The sequence below is a fragment of the Pezoporus wallicus genome, unplaced genomic scaffold (assembly GCF_028554395.1).
Source record: "Pezoporus wallicus isolate ANWC-B61680 ecotype Strahan unplaced genomic scaffold, APGP_CSIRO_Pwel_v1 scaffold_6885, whole genome shotgun sequence".
NCBI classification, from domain to species: domain Eukaryota; kingdom Metazoa; phylum Chordata; class Aves; order Psittaciformes; family Psittacidae; genus Pezoporus; species Pezoporus wallicus.
The window spans coordinates 2,776,468-2,803,246 of record NW_026638858.1 but is presented as its reverse complement, the minus strand read 5'-3'; the positions used below and the strand labels follow the sequence as shown (position 1 = coordinate 2,803,246).

At 40.7% G+C, this 26,779-nt stretch overlaps 1 protein-coding gene across 4 annotated transcripts in view; it reads left to right on the top strand.

Annotated features, from left to right (window-relative positions):
- The window catches only part of LOC130601074 (mucin-5B), a 45,814-nt gene extending 21,720 nt beyond the window's left edge, over nt 1-24,094 (top strand). For 3 of the 4 annotated variants that reach the window (XM_057412905.1, XM_057412908.1, XM_057412909.1), the window contains 31 exons: nt 682-734; nt 1,108-1,208; nt 1,529-1,680; nt 3,411-3,549; nt 4,263-4,373; nt 5,096-5,275; nt 5,678-5,914; nt 7,179-7,335; nt 7,525-7,653; nt 8,074-8,158; nt 8,351-8,388; nt 9,456-9,611; nt 10,761-10,853; nt 11,496-11,737; nt 12,234-12,411; nt 12,714-12,964; nt 13,955-14,138; nt 14,687-14,876; nt 15,552-15,730; nt 16,260-16,329; nt 16,483-16,604; nt 16,968-16,999; nt 17,355-17,532; nt 18,531-18,635; nt 19,276-19,316; nt 19,870-19,992; nt 20,883-20,978; nt 21,846-21,974; nt 22,844-22,883; nt 23,228-23,351; nt 23,902-24,094. In XM_057412905.1, coding sequence (XP_057268888.1) covers nt 682-734; nt 1,108-1,208; nt 1,529-1,680; nt 3,411-3,549; nt 4,263-4,373; nt 5,096-5,275; nt 5,678-5,914; nt 7,179-7,335; nt 7,525-7,653; nt 8,074-8,158; nt 8,351-8,388; nt 9,456-9,611; nt 10,761-10,853; nt 11,496-11,737; nt 12,234-12,411; nt 12,714-12,964; nt 13,955-14,138; nt 14,687-14,876; nt 15,552-15,730; nt 16,260-16,329; nt 16,483-16,604; nt 16,968-16,999; nt 17,355-17,532; nt 18,531-18,635; nt 19,276-19,316; nt 19,870-19,992; nt 20,883-20,978; nt 21,846-21,974; nt 22,844-22,883; nt 23,228-23,351; nt 23,902-24,076 — 4,090 coding nt within the window. In that variant the 3' untranslated portion in view covers nt 24,077-24,094. Of the gene's footprint in view, nt 1-681; nt 735-1,107; nt 1,209-1,528; nt 1,681-3,410; nt 3,550-4,262; nt 4,374-5,095; nt 5,276-5,677; nt 5,915-7,178; nt 7,336-7,524; nt 7,654-8,073; nt 8,159-8,350; nt 8,389-9,455; nt 9,612-10,760; nt 10,854-11,495; nt 11,738-12,233; nt 12,412-12,713; nt 12,965-13,954; nt 14,139-14,686; nt 14,877-15,551; nt 15,731-16,259; nt 16,330-16,482; nt 16,605-16,967; nt 17,000-17,354; nt 17,533-18,530; nt 18,636-19,275; nt 19,317-19,869; nt 19,993-20,411; nt 20,558-20,882; nt 20,979-21,845; nt 21,975-22,843; nt 22,884-23,227; nt 23,352-23,901 lie in introns of those variants that run through there. The other variant, XM_057412907.1, reaches the window with a different exon arrangement.
- The last annotated feature ends 2,685 nt before the right edge of the window (nt 24,095-26,779 follow it).

Sequence of the window (26,779 nt, the reverse complement as noted above, 5' to 3'; positions counted from 1 at the left end):
TTTTTGCTTTGAAATGAAGACATGATGTAAGAAACACCCTCCAACACAACATCCTGCAGACTATTAAAAAAAAAAATAGTCCAGAAAAAGAAAAATCTGTTTTTAAACTGAGATTTTTAAGAAGAGAGAGAGGGAAAGAGAAAACTGGGGGAGAAATACTAAAAAAAACATAATAATATGCATCATAGTGAAAAACAATTGTTATTTTTCTTGTTTTCAAGCAGTTCAGGACAGCAGTGCAAATAGCAGGGGAAGGCGGTTTTATTCAAATGATTTACTTGCATCTTTAGATATTTTCTCTCTCAAATCCCACAGTTTTTTTTCTGAGGATTTGATACTTTTTTGTAAACACAGGTTCATTTTGTAATTTAATAGTTCTCCTTTAAAAAAGTACTAATCTCATCCCATGGAGTGGAAAATGGATTCTTAGGAAAATTTTGATTTAGGGAAATCACACGGTAAACCAGTGGCAGATGGAGGAAGAGTATTTAAGAGCTGGGTGTCTTAATCTCCCTTCTGGGGATGGTAGTTTATGTCTGTGAACCTGATAGCTGTACCAAATACTCATTTTGATAGGAATTTGTTATTTGTGTGACTAGTGAAGCTTTGTAATACCTTTCTCTTTAGTGAGAGAAAAATATGCAAAGAGCTGATGTGTTTCATTTTATGGAATCTTTTTAGCAAATGCATTCAAGGAAGATTAGACTGCATTGGAGAGACTGTCCTGGTGAAAGGTGAGATTTTGTTAAATAATGGCATTATGGTATTAGTTAGTATTTATAATGTTTTTCTGTGTTTATCTCACTTTCTGTAACATTTTAGTATTTTATACCTTTTTTGCCTTCTCCCAGAAATGTGCTGGTTATTGATAGTAGTTATCTTTGTAAAAATGTCACCAGACTTGATGAATTTTTTAAAAGATTAGGATATTTCTCAAAGCTTAGTTCTCTGTTTTCTTCTCCCCACACTGCTGGTGGGCAGGAGCTAATAGAAACTGTAAATGCTAGACATATGCTGCCCTCTGAAATGATCTGGTTTACAATTGCTGACAGCGTCCTTATTGTTTTCACTAAATTGCCTTCCTAAAACGTTTTCTTCCTCCTATAGATTGCCCTGCTCCTATGTATTACTTCAATTGCAGCTCTGCAGGTCCTGGTGCAACTGGATCAGAGTGTCAGAAAAGTTGCAAGACACAGGACATGCACTGTGTAAGGACTTCATCTCCTAGCAGGAACATGGGACAACATGATTGTGCACATATGATTGTCCTCAAAAAATGCTGTTGGTAACATGTTATGCTGTTCACAGACCAGCTACTTTAATGATAACACAGCAACTATAGCTACCCACATAGCTGTAACACTTGCCATTTGATTGTAATACTTGTAATTTGGTTGTCACTAATTTACAGTTACATGCTTAAAAAAGAATACACAAAATACTGGCATCCAGAGCTAGCACTTCTGCTGGCTCCCTGTAGCTTCTGTGCATTAACAAGTTGCCTTGTGTTATGTCTTCATATACACAGTATGTCACAGAATGTGCTTCTGGCTGCATGTGTCCTGATGGGCTGGTATTGGATGGCAGTGGAGGATGTATTCCCAAAGATCAATGCCCATGTGTTCACGGAGGACAGTTTTATAAACCTGGGGAAACCATCAAAGTGGACTGCAACACATGGTATGTTACTCCAGGGTACCATGCTTTATAACAAAGCTGTTAAAATTATCAGTGCGTTTTGAAGTCTGTGTTTTCATCATTAGAGTCGTCAGGCTTCTAATAAAAATCAAAGGGGAACCATTTCCCCTCTGCAACACACTGCATGAGCCTGAACTTGGGGAGAACAAGTACCAAAACATCCTGTCAAATAATTTCCATCCTTTTGTAAACTGCTTCCACACAAGCTTTAGAAGTACCAGCCTCATCCAGTTGGTCTGTGGCTGGTCATTCCGTAAGGGGTCTGTGTCTGTTGAGCACAGCTGAACACCAGAAAAGAACTGAATTTGGAGGAGGGAGGATTTACAATGATCTTCTTGTGACTTGCAGTGCTTCCAAGTGCAGAGTTCTCAAGATAAATTAATGCTGTAGTTGCTCCAATTGCTGGTATAACTCTACCACAGACTTCATTGCTATTACTGATCATGGTGGGTAAAATGATTTTAATCCTTACCCATTATTTAGTGAGGATGACACTGTATAGTCCTGCCAAGAAACCGTACAGAAAATGTGTCAGAAACATTTTGGTCTGATCACCGTGGTACAAGCAATCAAGTTTAGCATGTGAAGCCAAACCCTGATAAGCAGTCACAGAGGCCATTAAGAGGGTTTTTTTGCAGTTAGGGCTTTGTTTTCTTATGAGAACAGGACACACATGGGAAAAAAATCACAGTCTCTGTGTCAAGGGTATAGCAATAAAGATTTTCTGTCTGTGGTCACCATGAACTGGAGGGGAAGTTTGTCAAGGTCTGACAGCCGGACGCCAGGTGCCTAACAAGCTGCTCTATTACTCCCCTCCTCAGCAGGATGGGGGAAAGAAAATAAGATAGAAAAAACGTCATCGGTCAAAATAAAGGCGATTTAATAAAGAAAAAGCAAAGGCTGTGGGAAAGCAAAAAACTCTCAGATTTATTCCCTACTTCTTATCAGGGAAGGGCTTCAGTACACAAAGTGATTGCTCTAGAATATAAATGTAATAATAAATGTCCCCATTCCTCCTTTCTCTTAGCTTTTATTGCTGAGCATATGCCATATGGTACAGAACATCCCTTTGGTCAGTTTGGGTCAGCTGTCCTGGCGATGTCCCCTCCCAAATCTTGCCCACCCTACAGCCTACTTGTGAGTTGGAGGGACAGCCTTGATACTGTGTGCACACTGCTCAGCAGTAGCCAAAACACTGGTGTGTCGTCAACACCTTTCTAGCTACCAGTACAAAGCACAGCACTGTGAGGTCTGCTTGGGGGAAAATTAACTTCATCTCAGCCAGACACAACACACAAAGGAAGACAGGGATAATATTGGTTCACACCTCTGCAGTGAGGAACAGAACTGACCACATGATGCCTCACAGATTAATATTCAGAAATAGCTGAAATATTCAGTTCTTCACCTTGAACTTATGTCATAAATCCCACTGTCTGCTGCCAGGACTTAATGATTTAATGATACTTGAAGGAAAAAAATAAATAAAAATTGACAAAGTTCATACATGTCTTGGTACTAAACGTGAACTTTCTGATTAGTAAACCATCTCATGGCATGGTCTCAAAACATCTGTGAGGGTAAACCTGGAAGAATGAGAGATGACTGCTTTCTTTGAAGTACTGCAGAAGACAAACCTATGAATTACTCTGCCCCTCTTTGGGTTTTGAGGAAAAATCAAAGATAGTGATTCTTTGCATTTAACCTCCCAGCACCTGCAACAAAAGGGAGTGGAACTGCACAGACAATCCCTGCAAAGGAACCTGCACTGTGTATGGAAATGGACATTACATGAGCTTTGATGGGGAGAAGTTTGATTTCCTGGGAGACTGTGACTATATCCTAGCTCAGGTATCGATTTTTTTCACTTTCCTATCATTATGCTTTTCAAAGCTTACACTGTAGAGTTCAGTCTGATTAATTAAAGGGCTACCCCATGCAAAATAGTCAATACTGATGAGCAGAGCCTACTCCCCTCCTCTTGCACCTAGAGCAAAGCAATTAACCCTCAGAAGTGACACAAGAGGGCACTCTGGGATCCTAAACGATTAATTCCTCGACCGGACAGACCTTTCCTTATGTAATTCCAGCACCTGTAATGGAAAGAAATTGGTGTGGAGTTGAAAAGCTAAGTGCTTCTCTCAGCCATTCAAGACTGACAGTGCTTTTGTTGTGACAGAAACACGTAAGGTTAATATGTGAGCCTCATGTATAACAATTGCACGTAATGAAACAGTACCCCTTGAGACATTTTGTCATTCCCAAATTACAGTTGGTTTTGCTAATTTTAAGGAAAAAATGAAGCCCCTTTTTGATTGTGCAGGATTTGTGCTATGAAAAGCTCAATTTTTTCTTGTTTTTTCTCTTGAAGTTCCTGGTCAAGTATGAGCCCAACACCAGTTCAACTGCCACCAGATTCTTCTAAAATGCCAAGAGTTTGGTGAATAGAAGTGGCAAAATAGCAGAAGTCAGATTCAAATGTCATTCATTTAGAGTTCCTGAAAATGCTTAAGAGTAGCCTGGTTGCGTGAAAAGATCTAATACAAGTTATCTATCTTTCTAAGGATTTTTGCCCCAATAACAAGGATGCTGGCACCTTCCGAATTGTAATTCAGAACAACGCCTGTGGGAAGTCACTCTCCATCTGCTCCCTAAAGATCACACTAATTTTTGAGGTTTGTCTAGAACTGCTTATAAGTGAGGAGCTGTCGTCTTTATTTTGTAGCAGTTAGTATTGTATCCATATGGAAGTCAAACAGCCAAAAAGTAGAGGCAGGAAAGCTGGGAAATGTTTAGTTGTTTGCTGTTAACAGGGATGGACACTTCTACAGGTGAGGGGACAGATGGAGGAAGTCAACTGCACTCCATGTTTGTGCATGTGTGTGTGGGTGTATTTGCATCTGCGACATTATCAGTATAGGAGAAATGGTAAAGGTTTTAGAGAAGCATGTTTCTGTACCGTGGTTTGAGCACATGGCAGATGTAACTACAGAGGAAAGAATTTCTTCTTCTGTCCAGCTCAGGCTTAGTGTTTCCCCAAAGTGTACACAAAAAAGATTTCTCCCATAGTAGGAGGTGAGAGGATAGTGAAACAAAGCGGCGTGACAAGGGGTGTACTAACATGCCCCATTACCCGTGCACTCAGGAGCTGCTGTTCCAGCAGAATAGATTTCATCTAGAATGAGGACAATTTCTGTGGCTGTGAGGTAAGACTTACCTGTTGAGGTAAGACTGAACTCAGTGGGTCTTCCTTACGGCTCACATGTCTGGCAATAGATCAAGATATAGTGTAAAGGCTAAAGAAAAGTAAAATGAAGGACAAGACGCAGAATACCAGTGCTGTTCCACAAAGATTTCTATTGGACTTCCTTCCATGCAGTTTCTCTGTTCCTTATAGAGCAGTGAAATAAGGCTCTTGGAAGGAAGAATTCAAGAGATAGCCACTGATCCAGGAGCTGAGAAGAATTACCAAGTGGATCTCAGAGGAGGTTATATTGTGATTGAAACAAATCAAGGGATGAACTTCATGTGGGACCAGAAGACTACTGTTGTTGTTCACGTGGCACCATCTTTCCAGGTAGGTATGGGATGGACAGACAGTTATGCTTTCAAACTCAAAGAATGGAGAATTCAAAGCACTTGAAACTCCAGTTTGAAAAGCAGGGCTTGGAAAAGTGTTTGGTTTGGTGGTCAAGAAGAATCAATCAGGCCATGTCTTGTGTGTTGTTTTATTTCATTGTTCAGTTAGTATGAAGAGCTCCAGAATATTTGGAGCTAGGAGACAGACTTTTTGCCGTATTGGAGGGCTAACAGATTGATTTCGTCATTTGAAGTCCAGCTTTTTCTAAGCCTCATTGTGATGGCTGTTTAGAGATTTGCAGCTATTTTGCCTTAGCCTGCTCTGTTGTTTATTTCTGTCAAACAGTGGGCTGAACACAAAATAACCAAAGTATTTACTGTGCCTACACAAATTACCCAGGGAAAAGTCTGTGGCCTTTGTGGGGACTTTGATGGCCGCTCAAGAAATGACTTCACAACTAGAGGGCAGTCCATGGAGATGAGTATCCAGGAGTTTGGAAACAGCTGGAAAATAACAAGTACCTGCTCAAATGTCAACATGACGGACCTGTGTGCTGATCAGCCTTTCAAGACTGCTCTGGGACAAAAGCACTGCAGCATCATTAAGAGTAACATCTTTGAAGCCTGTCACAGTAAGGTAATCCTGTTCTATCACCCTTAGTATTTGTTCAGAAATATTAGGTATTTGTTGCTATTATAAAACACATTTGCACACAAATTTTTACTATTAAAGGCTATTACACAGCATCGTTGTGTATAAGGATTACCTCTTTCAAAACCTCACTTTACGGCTATGCCAGTTGAATCCTGTTGCACAATATTGAGGAAACAACAGTGCCTGTTTTGAGCAACTGAAGACAATAAGAATCATAGAATCATAGTATCATAGAATCAAAATCATAGAATAGTTAGGGTTGGAAAGAACCTTAAGATCATCTAGTTCCAATCCCCCTGCCATGGGCAGGGACACCTCACACTAAACCATCTCACCCAAGGCTCTGTCCAACCTGGCCTTGAACACTGCCAGGGATGGAGTATTCACAACCTCCCTGGGCAGCCCATTCCAGTGCCTCACCACCGTAACAGGAAAGAATTTCCTCCCTTATATCCAATCTAAACTTCCCCTGTTTAAGTTTTAACCCGTTACCCCTTGTCCTGTCACTACAGTCCCTAATGAAGGGTCCATCCCCAGCATCCCTATAGGCCCCCTTGAGATACTGGAAGGCTGCTATGAGAATAATAGTCGGCCACCAGAAGTAAAAACTTAGGTATCAGTTTGTAAAGTCCGGAGATACGTTAGCATAGGACTGTTTATATGGGGATCCTTGGGAAAGTTTATTCAAATTACTTAGAGAGATTATTTGGTTTATTTTAGACACAACTTGAATTAATCTAAACAGAAACAAGGCTACTAATTCTTAATGACAATGTCTGTACAAAGCTTCAGTGCAGTTTAATAAGCCATTTTAAAAGCAAACATGGCTAATTTTCCTTGGTTAGTTAATGCTGGTACAGGTTAAAACACAAGAGATGTGAAGTTCAGTGGAAATATTTAATAATTAATCACTATCACTCAGCTGGAGAGTGTACACCCTATATAGTTGTGCTAAGCCAAAGCAAGGTAGGTCAGTCCTGCAGAAATCACGCTGGAAAACATTTTAAGCATAAATGCTTGTATTACACACATGAGAATTAGAAGATTTAGAGTCCAATTCTACCTGAATTGGAAGAACAGAACAGAAAACTACCTGTATAAGATGTCATGTCTCCTTCATGATGATCTCAGGTTGTTACAAACAGCCTGGTTCTGACAAAGAAACTGCCAGTGGGTGGTGAAAATTCTCTCATTAATGCAGTGGAGCAGGTACTCTGTGGTAATAGATGTGTTGGTGTTTTGATAGGTGAACCCAATACCGTATTATGAATCTTGTATTTCTGACTTCTGTGGCTGTGACAGTGTGGGAGACTGTGAGTGCTTTTGTACCTCAGTTGCTGCTTATTCAAGAAGCTGTAGCAGAGCTGGTGTCTGTATCAACTGGAGAACTCCTGCCATTTGCCGTAAGTGTTGCACTGAAAACGCTCACAGAAAAGCAGTGCTCTGTGCACTCATGCACATGGGAGATATAGAAGAGCAGAATTTTTACATCACTGTGCACACATGACTTAACAAGCTCTTGTTTACAAGATTTAGAAAATAACCCCTGTTTGGTGTCTGAGACTTACAGATTTTTTATTCGTCTATTCCAGCTGTGTTCTGTGATTATTACAATCCACCTGACAAACATGAGTGGTTCTATAAACCCTGTGGAGCCCCTTGTCTAAAGACTTGCAGGAACCCACAAGGGAAATGTGGGAACTTGCTGTACAGTTTAGAAGGTAATTCTTGTTTTACTTTCATGAAGTTTATGGAAGTTGAAGCTAGTAGTCTCGTTTTAAATGTCTTAAGCATCAAGGTTACTGAAAGACTATCTCATTTGCCCCAGAAACTCATTTACCTGGGTAATTCCCCATGTGATGGTGCAAGTTGTAGCATAATTTGTCTGTTGCCTTTAAATCTGGTGACAGATAAAAGGTCATTCAATCTAATTTTGCAAAGAATAATTATCTGTTGACAAACAAAACTTTTGGGAGAGAGGGAAAAAGAAGATGTGGAAAAATAATTGTAGTATAAAGAACATCTGTACTGGGATTACATTAATTTTGGGATCAAATCTGCATCTGATAGAGGTATTTATGTGTTTTCCCTGGATCTATGTAAAGCAGACTAAGAATGCTTTGTTTACTTTAACCTTTCAGGCTGTTACCCAGAGTGCAGTCCTGATAAGCCATATTTTGATGAGGAGAGCAGGGAGTGTGTCTCCCTCCCCAGCTGCACGTCATGGTAGGTCATTGACGGTGAGAGAGGGAAAACAGCCCTGAAAAGAACAAGCTAAGCAATGTTTAGTTTATGTTCACAGACAGTGGCAATTGTCATTAAATCCCACAGGAGCAGGCTTTTATGTAAAACCAGATACTGTTGCAGACATTGTTATTCAAGTCAATAAACCAAGTCTTCTTTTCTCTTTATCTTCAGTGATCCTGAACAGAAACTGTGTACTGAAGACTCCAAAGGTAACTTTTCACCACCCTCACTATTCACCGAGTATAGGTATAGAAAAGAACAGTATGGAATAGTGTATTCCAGTATAGGACTGGAAAAACCCAACACCACATGCTACCGCAGGCGTACTGGTAATAGGACTCTAGCTAGCTAGTTCAGTAGGTGGATGCACAGCAGTACAGATATACTTTAATAAGCCAAATGCAACCTTTAATTTGAAAAACTGTCTGAAGGTTAATAATAGAGAGAAAGGAGAGAGGCATGAAATGTGGGATACATCTCACCCAGGTAAATGCGACTTCTCCATGTTTATACTTCTTTGGTAGTCAGTGAAGACAGACAGAAAGCAGTCTGAAGCAGGCCATTTATAGTCACTGTTTTAATGAGCATTTTTAGGTGGGTCAAATCTTGTAGAAGTCCATGTAGCTGTTTCCTGTCCACTAATTTCATAATAAGCCTAGACAGCTATCTCATAAGAGACATATTTGTGTGCTTAAAGGACACACTTGCTTAAGGTATGTAATCAGTTCATTCCCACATCTTCCCAGGAGACAGCACATCTTCAATTTTACTGATTTTGTTACAGTAATAGATATATTCCCTTTGGTTCCTGAATGCATATTCTCCAAAACCTGAGGAGTTTCTCATTTATTTAAATTATCACCACATATTCCTCATTAGTGGATAGAAATAGCTGTGTAGCATCTTCTGAGCCAGTATTTTATCACTCATCAGGGCAGTAGTCCCAGTCACATTCCCTGCCAAGGGGAAATGCACCTGAGTTCCATGCTGGGTAAGGACAGTGTCAGTTCTAATGCTTTTACTAGCCAGTAGTTCCTCTATGCAGGCTGACTTCAAGAAACACCAGCAACCATGAAAATCTGACCTATTTTAAGTAAATGAGGTAGACTCCCAGTGCAACTTCTCAAGCAGAAACTGAGATTTTTATTTCAGCCAGCTAATTCATGCTTGATATTAGCTACAGAAGAGTAAATCCAGAGTTTGTTTTTCTTTTCAGTTGTGTTTATATTACAAGTGTCCCCTGTTACCGCAGCATTTGCTCTTTTTGATGCCTCAGAATGCCTTTGCTGCTACAATGGAAAGACCTACGCCTTAAATGAAACTGTATACAGCCAAGCATATGGGACCAAGTGTGGTGATGCTGTCTGTGGCCCTAATGGGGAGATCATTAAAACATTCATCCCTTGCAGAACACCATCTACACCAGCACAAGGTACTAGATTTGTAAGATGTTTGGTGGTGATTTTCTGGAAGTCTGTAATGGTAATAAGTTTCCTTCTTCTTGGAAACACACTCCTACTGCATGTCAAAGAATTTAAGGCAGTTGAAGGTTAAGGAATGAGGGGTCAAAACTTGTGGGTCTCATAGTGGAGACCAAAAGTGTAATTTTTATAGATTTTTACTGTCAATGGGGTAAACAGAGAATAGGGAGATTCAGCCATTTTTCAGTACAGCTTTTACAATAACCTATGGCATACCACAGTTGACACTCTCAACTCTCAGTCTCAATATTTCTTACTTCTAAACCTTGTTTTACTCCTTCTTTATCACACTATTTTTTATTGTACTGTTTTCTGCATTGGAATAAGTCAGTCTCAAATACTCTCTGAAGCAAGAAAATAAAGTTGCCTGGTGTTTTACTCCCCTCTCAAAAGAGAAGTTGCAGGGTGAAGGGGATGTGAATGAACAGAAAATAGGAAGTAAAAAGAAATAAAGGCAGAATTTTGATGCATTATTATAGCATAAAAATTGTGTATGATCCTAGTAGCAAATTATACAAAGGGAACAAAGAAAATTGAAAGTTAGGCTTTCCACTCAAGTGGAAGAGCTAAAGATACACACCCATGTGTTTGGTATTTACTAAATGTGTTAACTGAAATAAGAATTATAGTGCAGTAATAGCTAGGAAAGGAAGGACTATTGAAAGCAGAGTGTAGGTGGCATAGTAGAATGTCAAAATGATCTGTCTGTATTTAAATGAAAAGATTCTTTGCAACAAAGCATTAAAAAGCAAAATCACTTCTCCAAAGTCAGGTGACATCCTGCAGGTTTAGAAAGTTCAAAGAAATCCTAAATTGGAATTAATAAGCAATGGTAGGAGGGTGGTTTACTGTGTTCTATATAGATTAAAAAAAAATAACTACAAGAGGAAATGTGTGTGTGTATTATTCTAGTAGTACACAGTGTAATAAATATATATAAATACAGAGATGACGTTCGTAGTGTGTACATGTAGAGAATGTGGTGGCGGTATAAAAATTATTTTTTGTTCCCCTTTTTGTGTTTGTAGAGAATGTAATAAATGCCATAGGGCTTAAAGTAGAGTAGCAAAGGATTTTAATATTGTGCTCATTTCCTGCAGAAGCACAAATGCAACGTGTAACATCTACACCTCCATCGTCAATGGTAGCCACTCCCTGCTTCTGCAATGACAATGGACAATTGATACAAATGGGTGAGAAACCAATTTTTTTTTCTGCACCACTGGTGTGGGAAGATGTACTGTTAGATAAAAGTGCTTCAGCAAGTGCTCATTCAACCTTTTGCAGTTACACATTACCACATCTTGTTACATCTTTGAGCTGTAACTAACAACTCTCCTATATCTTATGACTTTGTCCTGGTTTGGATCTCCCTGATATGAGGAAGCTTACACAAGCCCTAAATCCTAAACTGCTGAACATGTGCTTGTAATCCACAGTCATATTCCAAAACCAGACGAGGGAAGACTCTTCATCTCTTCGTAGCTACTGAACCACCTATCTCCTGGTCTTTGTGAAGACCAGATGCACTTAGTGATATACTTGATATTCTCTCTTCTTGTACTCATTTTCAATTCCCACTGACGTACTTAAGAGCAGAATTTTAGATTAGCTGTCTGTGGCTCTCCCTCAGCCTTTGCTGTTTGGATGAATTGAGCTCTGATTCAGTCCCTGAATTCAAGGAGTTGCAGTCACATCTGAACATGGCCACTGGGTACATGCAGAACAGATAGCTAAATACAGGGCTGAATATGTGGCTGGTCTGTGATGCATAGGCCTTGAGAGGTACCAGTTTCATGCATAGTCCAGCACTAACTTTTGGTTTGGTCTTGCAGGAGAAAATGTTTCTCTGCCAGTGAATGTATCAGGTCATTGCGCTTACTCCATTTGCAATGCGTCATGTCAGATTGAATTAATTTGGGCAGAGTGTAAAAGTGGTCATACTGAGGCCATCAAGACCTGTGATCCAAACTTTGAAGCCTGTCCACTAGCACCTGCTCCCAGTGCACCAAGCCAAGTTGCTGCTTCAACAGGGACTCTTGTGAGCGATTGTCTTGGGCTGATTCCCCCCAGAAAGGTGAGAGAATGAAAGAATATGTGTTTCTTTAGCTACCACATTGCCTGCGGCCAGAATTTAGTGTTATCCTCTGATGATAGTAACACTATTACAGCTGGTCTGCAGGTGTGGCTGAATTATATGATTTAGAAGTGTACCAGAAACCCTCAAATTACTGAGGGAATAAATTAAAGATTATTCTGTTCACCTGAAACATCTAAGTGATCATAAGTGGATAGAGTTACCTAAGATGAACAAAGGCTAGGAAAGCACACCTGGCAGTGTCCCGTCATCAGAAATGAGGTCAGGCCCTTAATACTGAGTCCTATACAAAATATTGTAGAACAGAAGTAGGTATCAAGGCTCTGTTGATTGCTATATGTTTCATATTGCCTGGTTTCCAGAGAAAGAATAGATGATAGTGAATAATGCCACATTAGACAATCAACTCTGTTGATTTTAAAGACTTTGTTACATTGCTTTGTTATGTGCCTCTCCTTTTTCAATCCATCAATAGTTTAATGAAACATGGAACTTCGGAAACTGCCAGATTGCGACTTGCCTGGGAGAAGGAAACAATATTAAACTGTCCAGCGTGATTTGCCCACCTCAGCAACTGAAACTCTGTGTCAGTGGTTTCCCATTCACAAAACACTATGATGAAACTGGTTGCTGTGAAGTCTTTGAGTGTCAGTGTAAGTACTGCAGCAGGAGAAATCTGGAAATTTATGTTATGTTCAGTTTGGTCATAAGAAAGATGTCTATGTGATCAGCACCTGTATTATGTTCATATTAATTCATCAGGATATAATTGAAAAGAAGTCCTATTTAATGCATTTGCTTTTAAGAGCACATAACAGCGTCATTGCTAGGCTAATTTTTCTTTACCAAACTGGTTATTTCAGCTCTCACTGAAAACAAGTAAAAGGGTTAAAACCAGCTTGTACTTACAGGAAGATCAGAAACCTAGCTTAAAGCCTATCACTCTGTCTTTCAGGTATTTGCAGTGGATGGGGAAATGAGCATTATGTGACTTTTGATGGAACGTATTATCATTTTAAAGAAAACTGCACCTATGTGCTTGTGAAGTCAACTCATCCTGACACTCACAACTTCTGGATTCATATAGACAACTACTACTGCAGTGCCATTGATGGAGCAATTTGTTCAATGTCCCTTCTCATTTTTCACTCTAACTCTGTTGTTGTTCTGACACAAGCAATGGAATATGGAAAAGAAACAAACTTGGTAAAGTATTATGAAAAATTAATTCTCAGTGTTATTTTGCTGTAGTTGTATTACTGTACTGCCAAATGACCTGTCATAGCAAAGAATGAAACTTGTAAAAATGCAGTGAGTAGGAAATGTAATTACATTGCTTTCTCTCTCTATTTTTTCCTTGGTGTCAAGAAAAATTTGTATATGCTAAAAACTTAGGAAAATATCACATGATTGAAAGTTGTGTTTTTCTTCCTGACTGTCGTGGTTCAAGCCCAGCCAGCAGCCCAGAACCATGCAGCCGCTTGCTCACTGCCCCCTCTTCCGCCCCCCGCCTCCTGGAGGCATGGGGTGGAGAATCGAAAGAATGTAACTCCCACGGGTTGAGATAAGAACAGTCCAGTAACTAAGGTATAACACAGATCACTGCTGCTGCCACCAATAATAATAATGATAAAGGAAATAACAAGGGAAGAGAATACAACCACTCACCACCCGCCGACCGATACCCAGCCCAGCCGAGCAGTGTATGCCTTTCGGGTAACTGTCCTCAGTTCTACATCCCTGGGCATGACGTGCTGTGTTATGGAATACCATTTGGGCTAGTTTGGGTCAGGTGTCCTGTCTCTGCTTCCTCCCGGCTTCCCCTCCTCCCTGGCAGAGCATGAGACTCAGAAAGTCCTTGGTTGGAGTAAACATTACTGAGCAACAACTAAAAACATCGGTGTTATTAGCATTGTTCTCAGGCTGAAAGTCAACACCACAGCACTGCACCAGCTACTAAGAAGGAGAAAAATGACTGCTACTGCTGAACCCAGGACACTGACATGAATAATAAAAAAGAAATTACTACATATTAAAAAGGAATCATAGAGAACTGCTTAAATGATTGCCTTTGACAGACTTCTTTTGGTTCACCTGAAGTATGAACCTGTGCTGCTCTACTTTCCAGTTGCACAAACCTCATACCTTACTCAACAGAAGGGTGTCCATACAGACTTTTGTTTCTCTTCTTTTTAGGTTTTGTTTAATGATAAGAAAATTGTTCCAGACATTTCCAAGAATGGTATCAGGATAACCAGTTCCGGCCTCTATGTCATAGTAGAAATTCCTGAATTAGAAGTTTATGTCTCCTACAGTCGACTTGCATTTTACATAAAACTGCCTTTCGGAAAGTTTTACAACAGTACCATGGGACTGTGTGGTGAGTGTCCTCATCAACTGCCAGTAATGAATGCAATAAATTTTTCTACTTCTTTCCCTCATGCCCTTGTAAACATCTCTAAATGCTTGCAAATTCACTGATTTCTATTTCTCCCTAATTTTAATAGATGTATTTCTATTTGGTGGAAAGACAGTGTCAAAAGACAGAGTTTTAAGTCACTTTCATTCTTTTCACAGCCTGTTGGTGGATGGAGATAGGCTCTTTCTAAGCCTTTCTTCTTGATCAGATCTATTTAATATGTGAATGTACAAAATCTGGAGAGTTCTGTGCTAGATAAAAACATCTCAGTCGCTTTGGCATCAGGAGAAAGGCATCAACCAAGACATCAACTCTGGTTTTCATGAGTAACTGGCAAACTATTTCTTCCAGCCTTCTTTCCCACAAGTGATTCTTGTGAACTCAGATAGGACCCCACATGTTGCTACCTTCCCACAAGAAGGAGAACTTCCCTCCAGGTTTTCTCTAAAAGCAGATTCATCAACATCAGCTGTCCTCGAGCTTTCACTTTGCTTTTACATTGCTACCAGGTACCTGTACCAACCAGAAATTTGATGATGCTATGAAGAGGAATGGTGAAGTTATCAATTCCTTCAAAGAGATGGCATTAGATTGGAAAGTCCCAGGTCCTACCAACAGATACTGTAATCCAGGTGTTTCAGAACCAGCTGAAATTGATCATCAGCACTGTGAGCCTTCCAATCTGTGTAAAATCATCTGGTAAGACATCTTGCAAAAGTGCCAGAAAAAATAAGCCCACAAGATAATTTTGTGCTTCACTACATTGCATTAGGTGAACTGCTTATAAGAAATGATGAAAATATGAAGCTAGCATACCTTGGAAAACTGAGCAGTAAAATTATGTGTGAATGTTCCTGAGTTTGGCAGACACTTTTCAGCTGTACCATCAAAATCAGTCCTCTCTTAATAGTGCCTGCTGCTTGGCACACCCCCTGCCTGTCATTTCTGGAGGAGCCAACCAGGAAGTAGTTATAATTCCGTATCTCAAAGCTTTGGATAAAAAGGAACTCAGTCAGAATATAGTAAGTAAATGTGTGTGTCTGTTCTTTAAATAAATCCATGGTTCAAACCAGGATTGTCAAACATGCTGGCATAAAACTGTCAGCATATAGAATAATGGCTGTGAACTGTGCAGAAGACTTCCCTTTGCAAGTACTAGCTCAACATAAAATTGCTTCCTTTCAAAGCATTGTAAAGAATGGGAGATAAAGCTCACTCTTAATTAAGCTGTGTGGGTGTACTGCCTATTAGAGCAATTTGTAGCTGCATCTTTACCCTGAGGCCTCTGGGGTGGGAGAAGTTTGGTTGTGAGTTGAATTCTTCCTTGGAAGTAGCCCAAGAAAGTGAAATGCCATGTCTCCTTGCTTTGCACAGGAACTTGACAGAGTGCCACAGCGTGGTCCACCCACAGCCCTACTACGAGGCGTGTGTGGCCAGCGGATGCTCGGAACAGTACCCCAGCTCCGAGTGCCAGAGCATGCAGACGTATGCAGCATTGTGTGGGCTCCACGGGGTCTGTGTGGACTGGAGGAGGCAGGCGAATGGAGAGTGTGGTAAGCCTGGAAAGACCTGCTGGTGGTGAAACAGCCCTGGTCTGTTCTTTCCTCACCTACACACCCGTTTGTGTTCCTCCACATCATCAGTCTTCAATCCTTCCTGAGCTGCTCTGGACCTGAGAAAAAGCAGGAACAAGTCAAAGAGGTTGTTCCAGTCCAGAACTGGCACAAAACAAGTGGGAAATAGGGTCATGCTCTTTCTCCCGAGCAGCTCAGCTGAGGAGCCCTGTGTGTTACCTGTAACTCCGTCACTAGGTGACAGCACGCAGCTTTTCCCTCAGTGCTTTACCCTGCTCAGGGGCACCCAGTGATTCAGGGGTAAACCCTAATAGTACTGTCGCAAGCAGCTTGCTGAGTACATCGATCCCCTCTTGCTGAAGCTGAAGGGGACCCCGTCCCTGGGCAGGAGCCTGGGCTGCGAGAACCCATGGGGAAGGCTGCGTTACTCTGTGCAGTTCATCCCTTGTGCAACAAAGAATACACGTAGGTCTGAGCTTTCTAACTTGTATGCTGTAATGCTCCACAGAGGCCAGCTGTGTTCAGGATCAGGTATACAAGCCATGTGGAGAAGCAAAAAGAGACACTTGCTTCAGCAGGTGGGTCATTTCCTATGGCAATTTTTCAAGTCCGTATCTTGAAAATTGAAGAGGAAGGTTGGAAGTTCACATTCCCCTGGGAATTAGGTGTCTGATTGCCCTGGGACACATTTCTACCTCTCATTCATTCCTGTTTATATTCTAATTTTACAGAGGAGTCATTAGAAAAACCCTTCCCTCCCAAAATAACACACCAGTGTTTGTTGAGGGATGCTACTGTCCTGATGGAAAAATTCTGCTGAATGATCATGATGGCATTTGTATTTCTGTCTGTGGTAAGAAATAATGTAAATGGGGCAATGGGAAGGGGTAAGAGCCTGACTAGAAGTTCTGCCTCCCTTACGGGGGGTGTTCTGGGTACAGAGGGAACAGGGGAAGACCATGATACTGACCTGATCTAGGCTGAAATTGTTTCAGATTGGCAGTTTCTGCCTGCTCTTATGCAGGAAGTGCAACTTTCAGAAGAAGAAAGAGGACCTTTGGATGGTTTTGGGCACAGAACCTGTGACTTTGCATTCTGGATCTCTCTTTGTGGCTGTTTCTCAGATTTCAAGTCCTTCCTTCCATTCCTGTCCTCCTGCTTCTGTTGTTTTCCCCAGTTCAGTTACCATAAAAGTAATCTGTAATTAATTTTATAGGTTGCACTGCACAAGACGGGTCAGTGAAGCAGGTGAGAAAAAGGAAAAATACTGTCTTTATACTGTATCTGGGTGATGTGACCTGTAAAAATGACTGCATGAGTTTCTTCTTTTAATCCTAAGCAACGAACTGCAATAGCAGTTTGTGGGAATCACTGTTTCCTGGTAAAACTACCAGACTTCCCTTCTGGAAACGCATATAACTGCAAAGGAAGGTTGTCAGATAATAGCATCTTTTCATACTGTTCCCTTCTTCTTCCTCTGGAATCTGAACTGTGATTTTCCTACAATATAAACTAGGGTAATTCAGCCCTTCATTGTCTTGAAGCATTAATATAATGCTTCTAGTTTTTCCTCTCTGAACTACTATCCCTATTGTTTACACAGCCTAGAGAGGCTTGGGAGCATGACTGTCAATACTGTACTTGTGATGAAGAGACCTTGAACATCTCTTGCTTCCCCCGCCCTTGTGCTAAATCTCCACCCATCAACTGCACTAAAGAGGGCTTTGTACGCAAAACTAAAACACGTCTGGATGACCCATGCTGCACAGCTACAGTCTGTGGTGAGTAGATAATTCAGATGTCATAATGTAGTCTCATTTGCCTTTAGCAGCAACCCGCAAGTGAGATCTGGCACCCCACAGGTACCAAATTCAGATAAACACACTGGAGAGGTCATTTCTTCCATCTACATGTCAGGAGTTCTTGCTATCAGAAGAGACTTCTTCTGGTCTGGCTTGTATTCTAAACTGGTGCCATGAACCATCAGACACTTATGTTGGAAAATCCCCCACAGATCATTGGGATGAGCAGGTGCTTCAAAGTATCCTCTGGCTCTTCTCACTTATGAGATTAGAGGGTGATTCTTGCACAGAGAGTCATCCAGTAAGGGTGTATGTTCTCATCTTTCAGACTCCCCCAAGGCTTCCTGTGGTGGTTCTTGATATATCTCTGCCCTCACCTTTCCATTTGCATCCTCCCAAATGCCCACTGCAGCGCAGGACTTCCTCATCAACCTGTCCCTAACCCTGGCCATTCTCAGTACCTACGAATGCAGGACAGGGTATCCTGATAATGGTGGTGGGATGGTTTTCTGTTCCTCATCCCTTCATGCTACCAGGCAGAGGTCCATTAGGTTTCTTGGATGCCTTGAAGGGAACAGTGGACATCGTCAGGGTGCTTTGCCTTGCATGTCCCAACCTTTACATCTTTTGCTCTCATCCACCACCTCTTCATTTTTATCACCCTCTGACTCATTTATCTTTACCCCGATTTGTTCCTCTGTCACTTTTTCGATGTGAGGGTTTTTATTTTTTCAGAAATACAGAACTCAAGTGGGGGAAGAGAAGCGGGAACAAGGGCCAGAAGTATATGTCCAGGGAAGAGCTTTACAGTAAAGCATGCTTAGAGATACTTCATCTGGACATCTCCCAAACTCAAAAAATGTGTGGTTCAAGAATCATCTATTTCTACCCAATTCCTTAGATGTTCAAGCTTTGTGTGCAAGTAGCACTGCTGGATGGAATGCTTCGGCTTACTTTATCTCTGTTGTATATTGCAGAATGTGACATAAAAACCTGCATTATCAACAAAACAGGATGTGACTTAGGCTTCCAGCCAGTGGTTGCTATATCTGAGGATGGTTGCTGTCCTATTTTCTCCTGTAGTAAGTACCATGTTTCCTTAAAGGGTTTTACTTATTCATTGAACTACTCAATTTTTTTCTAAATGAGTCAAAATCATAATCAGTATCTTCTCCCCTTCCCTTCCCCTTCCAGTTTTTACAACTGGTGATTTTTGGGGAGGGAGGTGGGTGGAGTAACTAGTGCAAGTTCTCTTTAGCTAGTATTCAGTGAGTGCAAGTTATTGGTCAGATACTGAATGTCAGCTACATTGAACCCATCCAGAAGCTCTGCTGACAAATTATAATTCCAGATTCACATGCCTGACACAGCTTCCCATTGGCTTTGCTACCAGTAAGGTGGTTAACAATAAAGAAAAGCTCAACTAATTTCAAGTATGGGTAAAACCCCATGAGGTAAACAGATTTTCCCATATAGAAAATATCAGGATATAGAATTATACTCCACTTCATGCATAACATCTGAACACATGTTACATGTGGGGCTCCAAATAACAATTAGCACTATGTACTAATTAATATTTTTCCCCTTTTGTGTGGAATACTAAGGCTACTGAATAAGTCCAGTTCTATGTCTCCTCTAAATCACTCACAATTCACAGATAAGAAGAGTAACTCTTTACATCATTCCAGCACATCGTTTAAATTTTCCTTTTTCTTGCAGTACCAAAAGGTGTATGTGTTTCTGAAGGAGTTGAATTTAAGGTAGGTTTTCTTCCAGACATTTCTTCCCACAGGTTAATGCTGCCTAAGTAAGAATTTTCTGAAATTTTCTTGTCCACGGGCACATAAAAAGTAGGATTAGAATGCCTGTAATTTTTCCCTGACAGTATGTACTATCGTAACTGTTCCTGAGCAGGTAATGTTAGAGACCAGTATCTTGCTTACTAAATGGGATTTTACCTATATTTCAGAGTCAGTAAGTCAGAATTGTGATTGAATACAAATTTTGAATTTCGTTAGATATTGTAAGATTAACTACTAGGTCAAAATGAATGAAAATTGATGCATGGAATTTATGAGATATTGTAATAATTTATTTAACACCACTGATGCACTTGGGAGTGTCAGCCTTCAGTTCATTTTGTGATACTGGCAGTGTGAGGTTTTAGGGATCTGGAGGTATTAATTTCAGGAAGTTCTTCCAAAAATAAATCAAAAGCATAACATTCAGTTTTGATAGTCTTGGGGATGTTACGTTTATTCTAGAACCCACTGAATTCTTGCCATGGCCTGTCTCCTCTCTCTGTATTTCCAGCCTGGGGCAATGGTGCCTAAAAGCTCTTGTGAGGACTGTGTGTGCACAGATGAACAGGATGTTGTAACACAGACCAATCATATCCGGTGTGTTCCAGTGAAATGCCAAACCACCTGCCAGCAGGTCAGTGCTGCACACTCAGCCTGCTCAACCATGGTCAATTGCTGTCGAGGTGTTGTACTCTAGAACTGGCATAGAATAACTGCTTCCCCACTGAAAGACAGAAGGATACAATCTATTAGATTTTTTTGTAAAGTCCTTTTTAAGATGCTGGTTATTTTTGGTCTAGCATGTTTAAAAGACCACCCTTGGAGACATTCCCTGAGGGAGAGCAAGGGCAAACTGACTGCTGAAAGACAACGTTTGTGCAGTTCTGTTGGTGTTGCCCACAGTCATCTCAAAAATTAAGATTGTAAAGAAACTGCACAATAGTTTATACATTTTCAGATACTTCTCAGTACTGTGAGCTAAGAGTTTGCACACAAACTGTTCAGTCTATTACTGAATATAAGCAGAGTGGTTTCTCTTCCATTCTTGCCCAGATAAGGCCAGACCACTGTCAGTCCTAAAAATGGATAAAACCATTATCCTTTATCCTGAAGCCAGCCACACCCACCAAGATACCTCAAACGCAGGGGAGGGAATAATTGTTGCATGATCTTCACATGTCTGACAGCAGCAGTTCTTGTGGATACTGGTATCAGACCAAGCACTGGTAGTAGATTGTGCCAGTAATCATACACTGAATGAATTTATTTGGCCTGACTTGTATGTTAGCCAGAATAACAAAGACAGGGTCTTGATGGTAACAGAGGTACCCAGAAGTCACCATTCAATAAGAGAAAGAATTATCAGCTTTGATTGTCAGACTTACAGTGGTTTCTAAAGACAATAGAAATGAAACCAGAAAGTTGACTCATTTTCTCTGTCATCTCCACTGTGGCTTTGATCCAAAGGTGTTTCATGAACAAGACATCAGATAACATGGCTAAATGCAAACTTTATTCCCCCAGGGTTTCCGCAGTGTGGAAGAGGATGGTCAGTGCTGCAGCCAGTGCCAGCAAGTGGCATGTGTGGCAAGTTTTCCATTTGGCAATGTGACCATTGAGGTAAGCATTTCCCTACTCTGCACACAAGGCTAGATTATAAAAAAAACCTCAGCATTTTTTGAACCAGTGTCATACATTTTGAGGCTAGGAAGAACTCTGGAAGATTTAAAAATGTCTGTATATCCAAAGTAAATGTAGATGTTATACAGCTGCTCTCTGCTGTGCTGAGAATTATGCATCTCTGGCAGGAATGGAATTCATGTTACCCTACCTCCTTCTGATATGCAACCGAAAGAATTTGGAGAGGATGGTGACACTGTGTAATACTGCAGTGATGCATAAGCTGGCTTCACATCATACTGCTTTGTTGTGAAACTGGGTCATTATCTTGTCTTGGAGATACAGGGTTAAATAGTGTGAATGAGCTGATATAATTGTTCTACCCCTAGTTCTGAATTTGCTGAGGCAGAAACCAAAAAAGTGGCATAGATGCTGTAGTGTAGTGTTGTGTAGACATGGACTGAGACTCAAGGCTAGCTCTTTGATTCTATTACAGCCTGCTACTCCTGTGAAGGGTTAATGACACTGTGTCAACCAGTCACTGTTGTCTTTCATGCTATCCCTTCTCTGGTTGCTATTGCATTCTACATCTTTTCCATTTTCATTTCATCTTTTATTCCCTGATAATTCTTTCCACCTAAGTGGCCACAGAAGGGATTTTGCATGGGCTGGTAGTAAGTGAATCTAATACTTGATTTGCAGATATAATTCCAGATGCCTCTGTACTTTCAGAGTGATATGAAAAACCCTGTGCTTCTGCCAGTTCATTGACTGTAGTATTTTTGCATTATTCTATTTTTATTGTTATACTATATTGGGTTAGGTTTGTTTTGTTTTGTTTTGTTTTTTTTTCCTGGTTTTATTTAGGTTGGAAAGAGTTATAAAGCTCCATATGATAACTGTACTCAGTACACGTGCACTGAATCAGCGGGCCAGTTTTCCTTGACTAGCACAGTAAAGGTCTGCTTACCATTTGAAGAATCAAACTGTGTCCCAGTAAGTACTTTACAGACAGAAGAAAAGACTTCTGCAATGAGCCCTGCTGGTCTGGGAGTTTTCTGTTTTGTATAAGACACTTCAGTATTTCTTCATCTTTCTGAGCTGATTGTCCTTGTTTTAAAGAAATGTCCTTTTTCATCCCTGAATGGAGTGTCCCATGGAAGTAAGAAAAACTGTTTGCAAACAACCTACATATTTTACTGTTGTGGGATAAGCACTAGAACTTGAAAGAGAAGATTACTGGGGCAATAGCAAGGTGGGATTTTTCATCACTTAAGAAACACCAGTGTTAAGAAATGCAGTTGAGCAAAAAGGTAACTCACAATGGGCCCCTGAGGAAACCGATGTCTGCTGGTAACTGGTGCATCACTAAGCAAGTAAGTGGTACATGAGTGAGCAATTCATGCCCTGACTTTCAGCAATTTGTGGCTTCCAGTAACTGTTGTAGGGCTTCACAGCTGATCTGAAAACCAAAGCAGGGACAAAGACAGCCATTGACCTGAATTAGCTTTGAGGTAGGTTTTGGTCAGGCTGTTCAATTCCAGGATCAGCTGTCATTCCCTGGGGCTTGGGGTTTTGCTCCGGCTTCAGTAGTACCTGCATAAGGTCAGGCATGTGTTACAGGATATTTTACCTGGCTTGTGAGAGGATAGGCAGTTTTAAGAAAATTCACTGCCTTTGCTTTTGGGTTGTTTTTTTTTTGTTTTTTTTTTAAGCAGTTTTGTATATAATTGGTACAAGCAGGTCTGATGCAGAATCTGCATAGGTTAGAGATGAGGGAATATGCCTGAACTCTCACGATTGCTACTAACTGCTTAGAAATTTGTGCCTCTGAACTATTCTGGTCATGTTTGCTTTCAATACAGGGGACAGTTGATGTGACTTCAGATGGCTGTTGTAAGACATGTGAGTGCATTAAATCACTGATTCTCTATTCCAACACTATTAGGTTCTCCCCTGCTTGTAGTCCTGTTTCTGTATGCACTGAGAGTCTGCAGTTTCCACAGACTCGACTGTTACAGCAGCAGTGAAGTTTTGTACCTCACAGCTGAGGCTAAAAATCTGCCTCATTCTTCCAATGGGGACACTGTGTTAATGCCTCTTTGCACCCTCATTTGCTTCTTTGGTTATGCATTTGAACTGCAAAAAAGTTTTAGTAGGTTGATCTGCCCTTGATTTCCTAGCACATAACTTGCAAAACATACACTTCCCAGTCTGAAGAAGTCTAACAGAAGTATGTTCTTGCACAGGTATCGATCTGCCGCATAAATGCAAACGCAATGTGAAGGAGCAGTATATCGTCCACAACAACTGTAAATCAGCTGCTCCAGTCCCAGTGCCCTTTTGTGAAGGGACGTGCAGTACCTATTCTGTGTAAGTAGGAAACCTTTCTCTGCCTGCCCCCATGTCTGATCTTCCTGTGTTCTTGTTGCCAACGGGCTGCAGCTGTTCGTCCCCTTCCTGCTGTTTAGAAGGGCCTGGTAGAGAAACTGGGTGTGCTGTCAGTCATTATCAATGTCTTTAGTGGGACCTGAACGCCTTATCTTAGGAAAATAGATCCCTTTGAAAAAACATCAACTAAATTCAACTTGCTTCACATATTCTTATGTGGTTTTTAACAGCTCTTGTGCTTACTGGAGTTTTTTCCTGCTCTCTGGTTTCTGCATGAATTACTCCTTTCTGTCTTGCCAGAATGGACCTGATCCAAAATCCAGTAATGTTACTGGGATTTTCCCCATTGATATCAAAGGATCTGACCCTGCATGGCTAATAGCATCCTGATAAAATACGCCATGAATAATCAGAAAAATAGGAAATTTTGTTCCTCTGCTCCTTAGAAGTACTTCCATTTTTGAGCAGCAAATATGGATCAGTTTGGGAAAACAACAGGCAGCAGACTGATGTGCAAATCTCATTTCTATAGGTATTCCTTTGAGGCCAGTGAAATGGAACACAAATGCATTTGCTGCCATGAAAAAAGGAGTCATGAAATGAAGGTGGAACTGGTTTGCTCTGAGCATAAAACAGTCCAATTCACATACATGCATGTAGATGAATGTGGATGTGTGGAAACAAAATGCCCAAAGAGGAGAACATGAGCATAAACTGAAAGAAACATTTCATGCTTCCCATTTATCCATTAATCCCATTTAATGCTTCCCTAGCAAATGCTTTCCTTATAAAACAGCTGTGAGTAACCTTCAAATGACCATACTTCTCTCTTGTTCTTTTTCCTTTTAGTATTATATGCAGTTATGGAAATTAGCTAAATATTTTGCTCTAAATGCTTGTCGAATAAATTGCATTTCAAGGAGGACATCTTCTCCTGTTTCAGTGATGCTGTTAATGGGGCAAGGTGGCTAATCTTTAATCCCATAGTGGTGTATAAACCAAGGTTATTACAAGACAGTCTAGAGACAGCTGATGCCCTTGAAAAGTCCTGTCTGAAGAGACTGCACATTATAAACCCATAAACACACGCATCACTTCATTTCCCTTAGAAGGGAACCAGCAATCATTTACACAGCTGCAGTTCAGTCAGAGAGGCAGGACTCAGCTCAGAAGCACATTTGTATTCTTCTCCCCAGCAGTCCTGGACCTACTTTGGCTGTGACTGTGGGTCACTGTAGGAAAGCAAAGTGCTGTTTTCCTTCCGCACAGTGAGCACTGCATCAGGAGCATGAAAACATAGTTAACATATACACTACGAAGTTACTGTATTTGCACCGGTACTGTGAGTCCTTATCTTGGCAGTGGTTTTTATTATTTGCCAACATCAAACTCTGAGCTGCATGTGTGAGGTGAAAGACTGATGTTCAGTCTCACTACTGTTTACATGACTATGATTTGTGTTATAAATGATTGACTCCCAGCTAGCATGTCCAATTGTACTGATGACAGTATCTTATGTGAACAGGGATCAAAATGATACACCAATACCTTCAGAATACACAGGGAAGGCACATATTTCTGCTCCTTGAGTAGTTTGGTCTTTTGTGACTTGAAAGAGAAATGAGGACTGTGAGTCCTTTCTTAGAGTGCAGCTCTCTCTGGGGGCTTTTGGGAATTGTCCTGAGGGGAATGCTGCAGCTATTTAGCCCTAAGTAATCTTTAATGTAATTCTTTTTCATAATAATCATTTTGGCTGATATCAGGTTCCTTTCATATGTATTGTTCCATTATGATGTTACTGATCTTAAAATTGTGGGAATCTTTCACTTTGAATAGGCATTGGAGTTGAATGGTACATTCTTTTCTCCATTCTTACCTGAGAGTCCCATGCTTATTGGGTCATCATTGTGATGCAATAGGGCAATCTGTATTATGCCTCTGCAGGCTCAGATTGTTTTAACTAACCTGTCCTACAGCTCATTCCTGGCATGATTTTTCTCAGCCTAAGACTACAGTAAGAGCGATGGAAGAGTCACCAGTTTCTCAGCCCTGGATATTTTGAGAGTCAGGGTAGACAACTTAGCTGAATTCAGAGGAGGTGAATTTCATTGCTTGTTTTTATTCTATTTCCTTCTAAACAATAAAAGAGATGCTGGGTGTACCTGACGATCACAGTGGTGTACTGCGGGTACTGGTGGTAACAGGAAAAACAAAATCCAACAAGATGTTTGTGCTGAAGTAATGAATTTTAGAATCATAGAATCATAAAATATCTTAAGTTGGAAGGGACCCAAAAGGATCATCGAATTGAACCTAACTCTCTCATTCCCAGCCTTACAATAATCAGTGGACTGGTTTGCTTGATTATAAAGGGTAGGAATTTCTGAATAATTTTGTTAACTGTTGGAGCAAAGCAACTCACTTAGAAGGCATGTGTGCAATTGTTTGACAGTGAGGCTCATGTATAAATTTCATATTAGCCCAGAAAAAGTGTTTACTGATACAAATCAAGTGCATGCATGCTTTTACAATTCAAAGAACAACTGCAAAAAAAAGGACATTCTTTTCCGGGTGCTTTTCCGGGAGGAGGAAGAAATCATTCTTGAATGCTTTTGTCATCTGAAGAGTAAACAGACTCTAAGTAGTCAGATACACACTCATGTAAACCATGCAAATCAGTCTTTCTCAGCAGGATGACTTATCAAGAACACAATTAGAAACCTTTTCCACCTCTGCATTATCTTCAGGTGGGAGAAAGACAAATCACAATCTAATCTCACCAGGTGTACTTAGATTTCTGTTCTCCTGCAAGTTTTAGTGATGATGAGACTGTATACAGAAACTGGGAATGGCATGGATTTAAAAGAGTACTTTCCTGTTCATTTTTGGCATGTATTCTGCTTTTCAAGCAAGTGAAATGCTGGAACCAAAACCATATTCCCATCTCCAACATACAGATGATAGATAAAAGGAAGAAGTTATTTACTGTGAAGGTGGTGAAGCATTGAAACAGGTTGCCCAGAGAAGTGATAAATGCTTCACCCCTGGCAGTGTTCAAGGCCAGGCTGGAAGGCTGGACAGAGTCTTGGGTGACATGGTCTAGTGTGAGGTGCCATGGCAGGGGGGTTGGAACTAGATGATCTTAAGGTCCTTGCCAACCCTAACTATTCTATGATCCTATGATCTCCAGAGTGCTTTTGAACTGAGGATCATGTGAAACCTCCCATGCTCTTTCTCTGTTCCCAGTTACACCTGGCACTTCATTTATTCAGTCAGTCCAACACCTAACTGGCCTGTGAAATACTACTTTACAGCTCCAATGGCCAGATATTAAAGCGAATTCATTGGTTATCTGTTTGCAGGTACAGAGTCCTATTTAGCTGAGATGGAGACAAGGCAAGGCCTCTTCA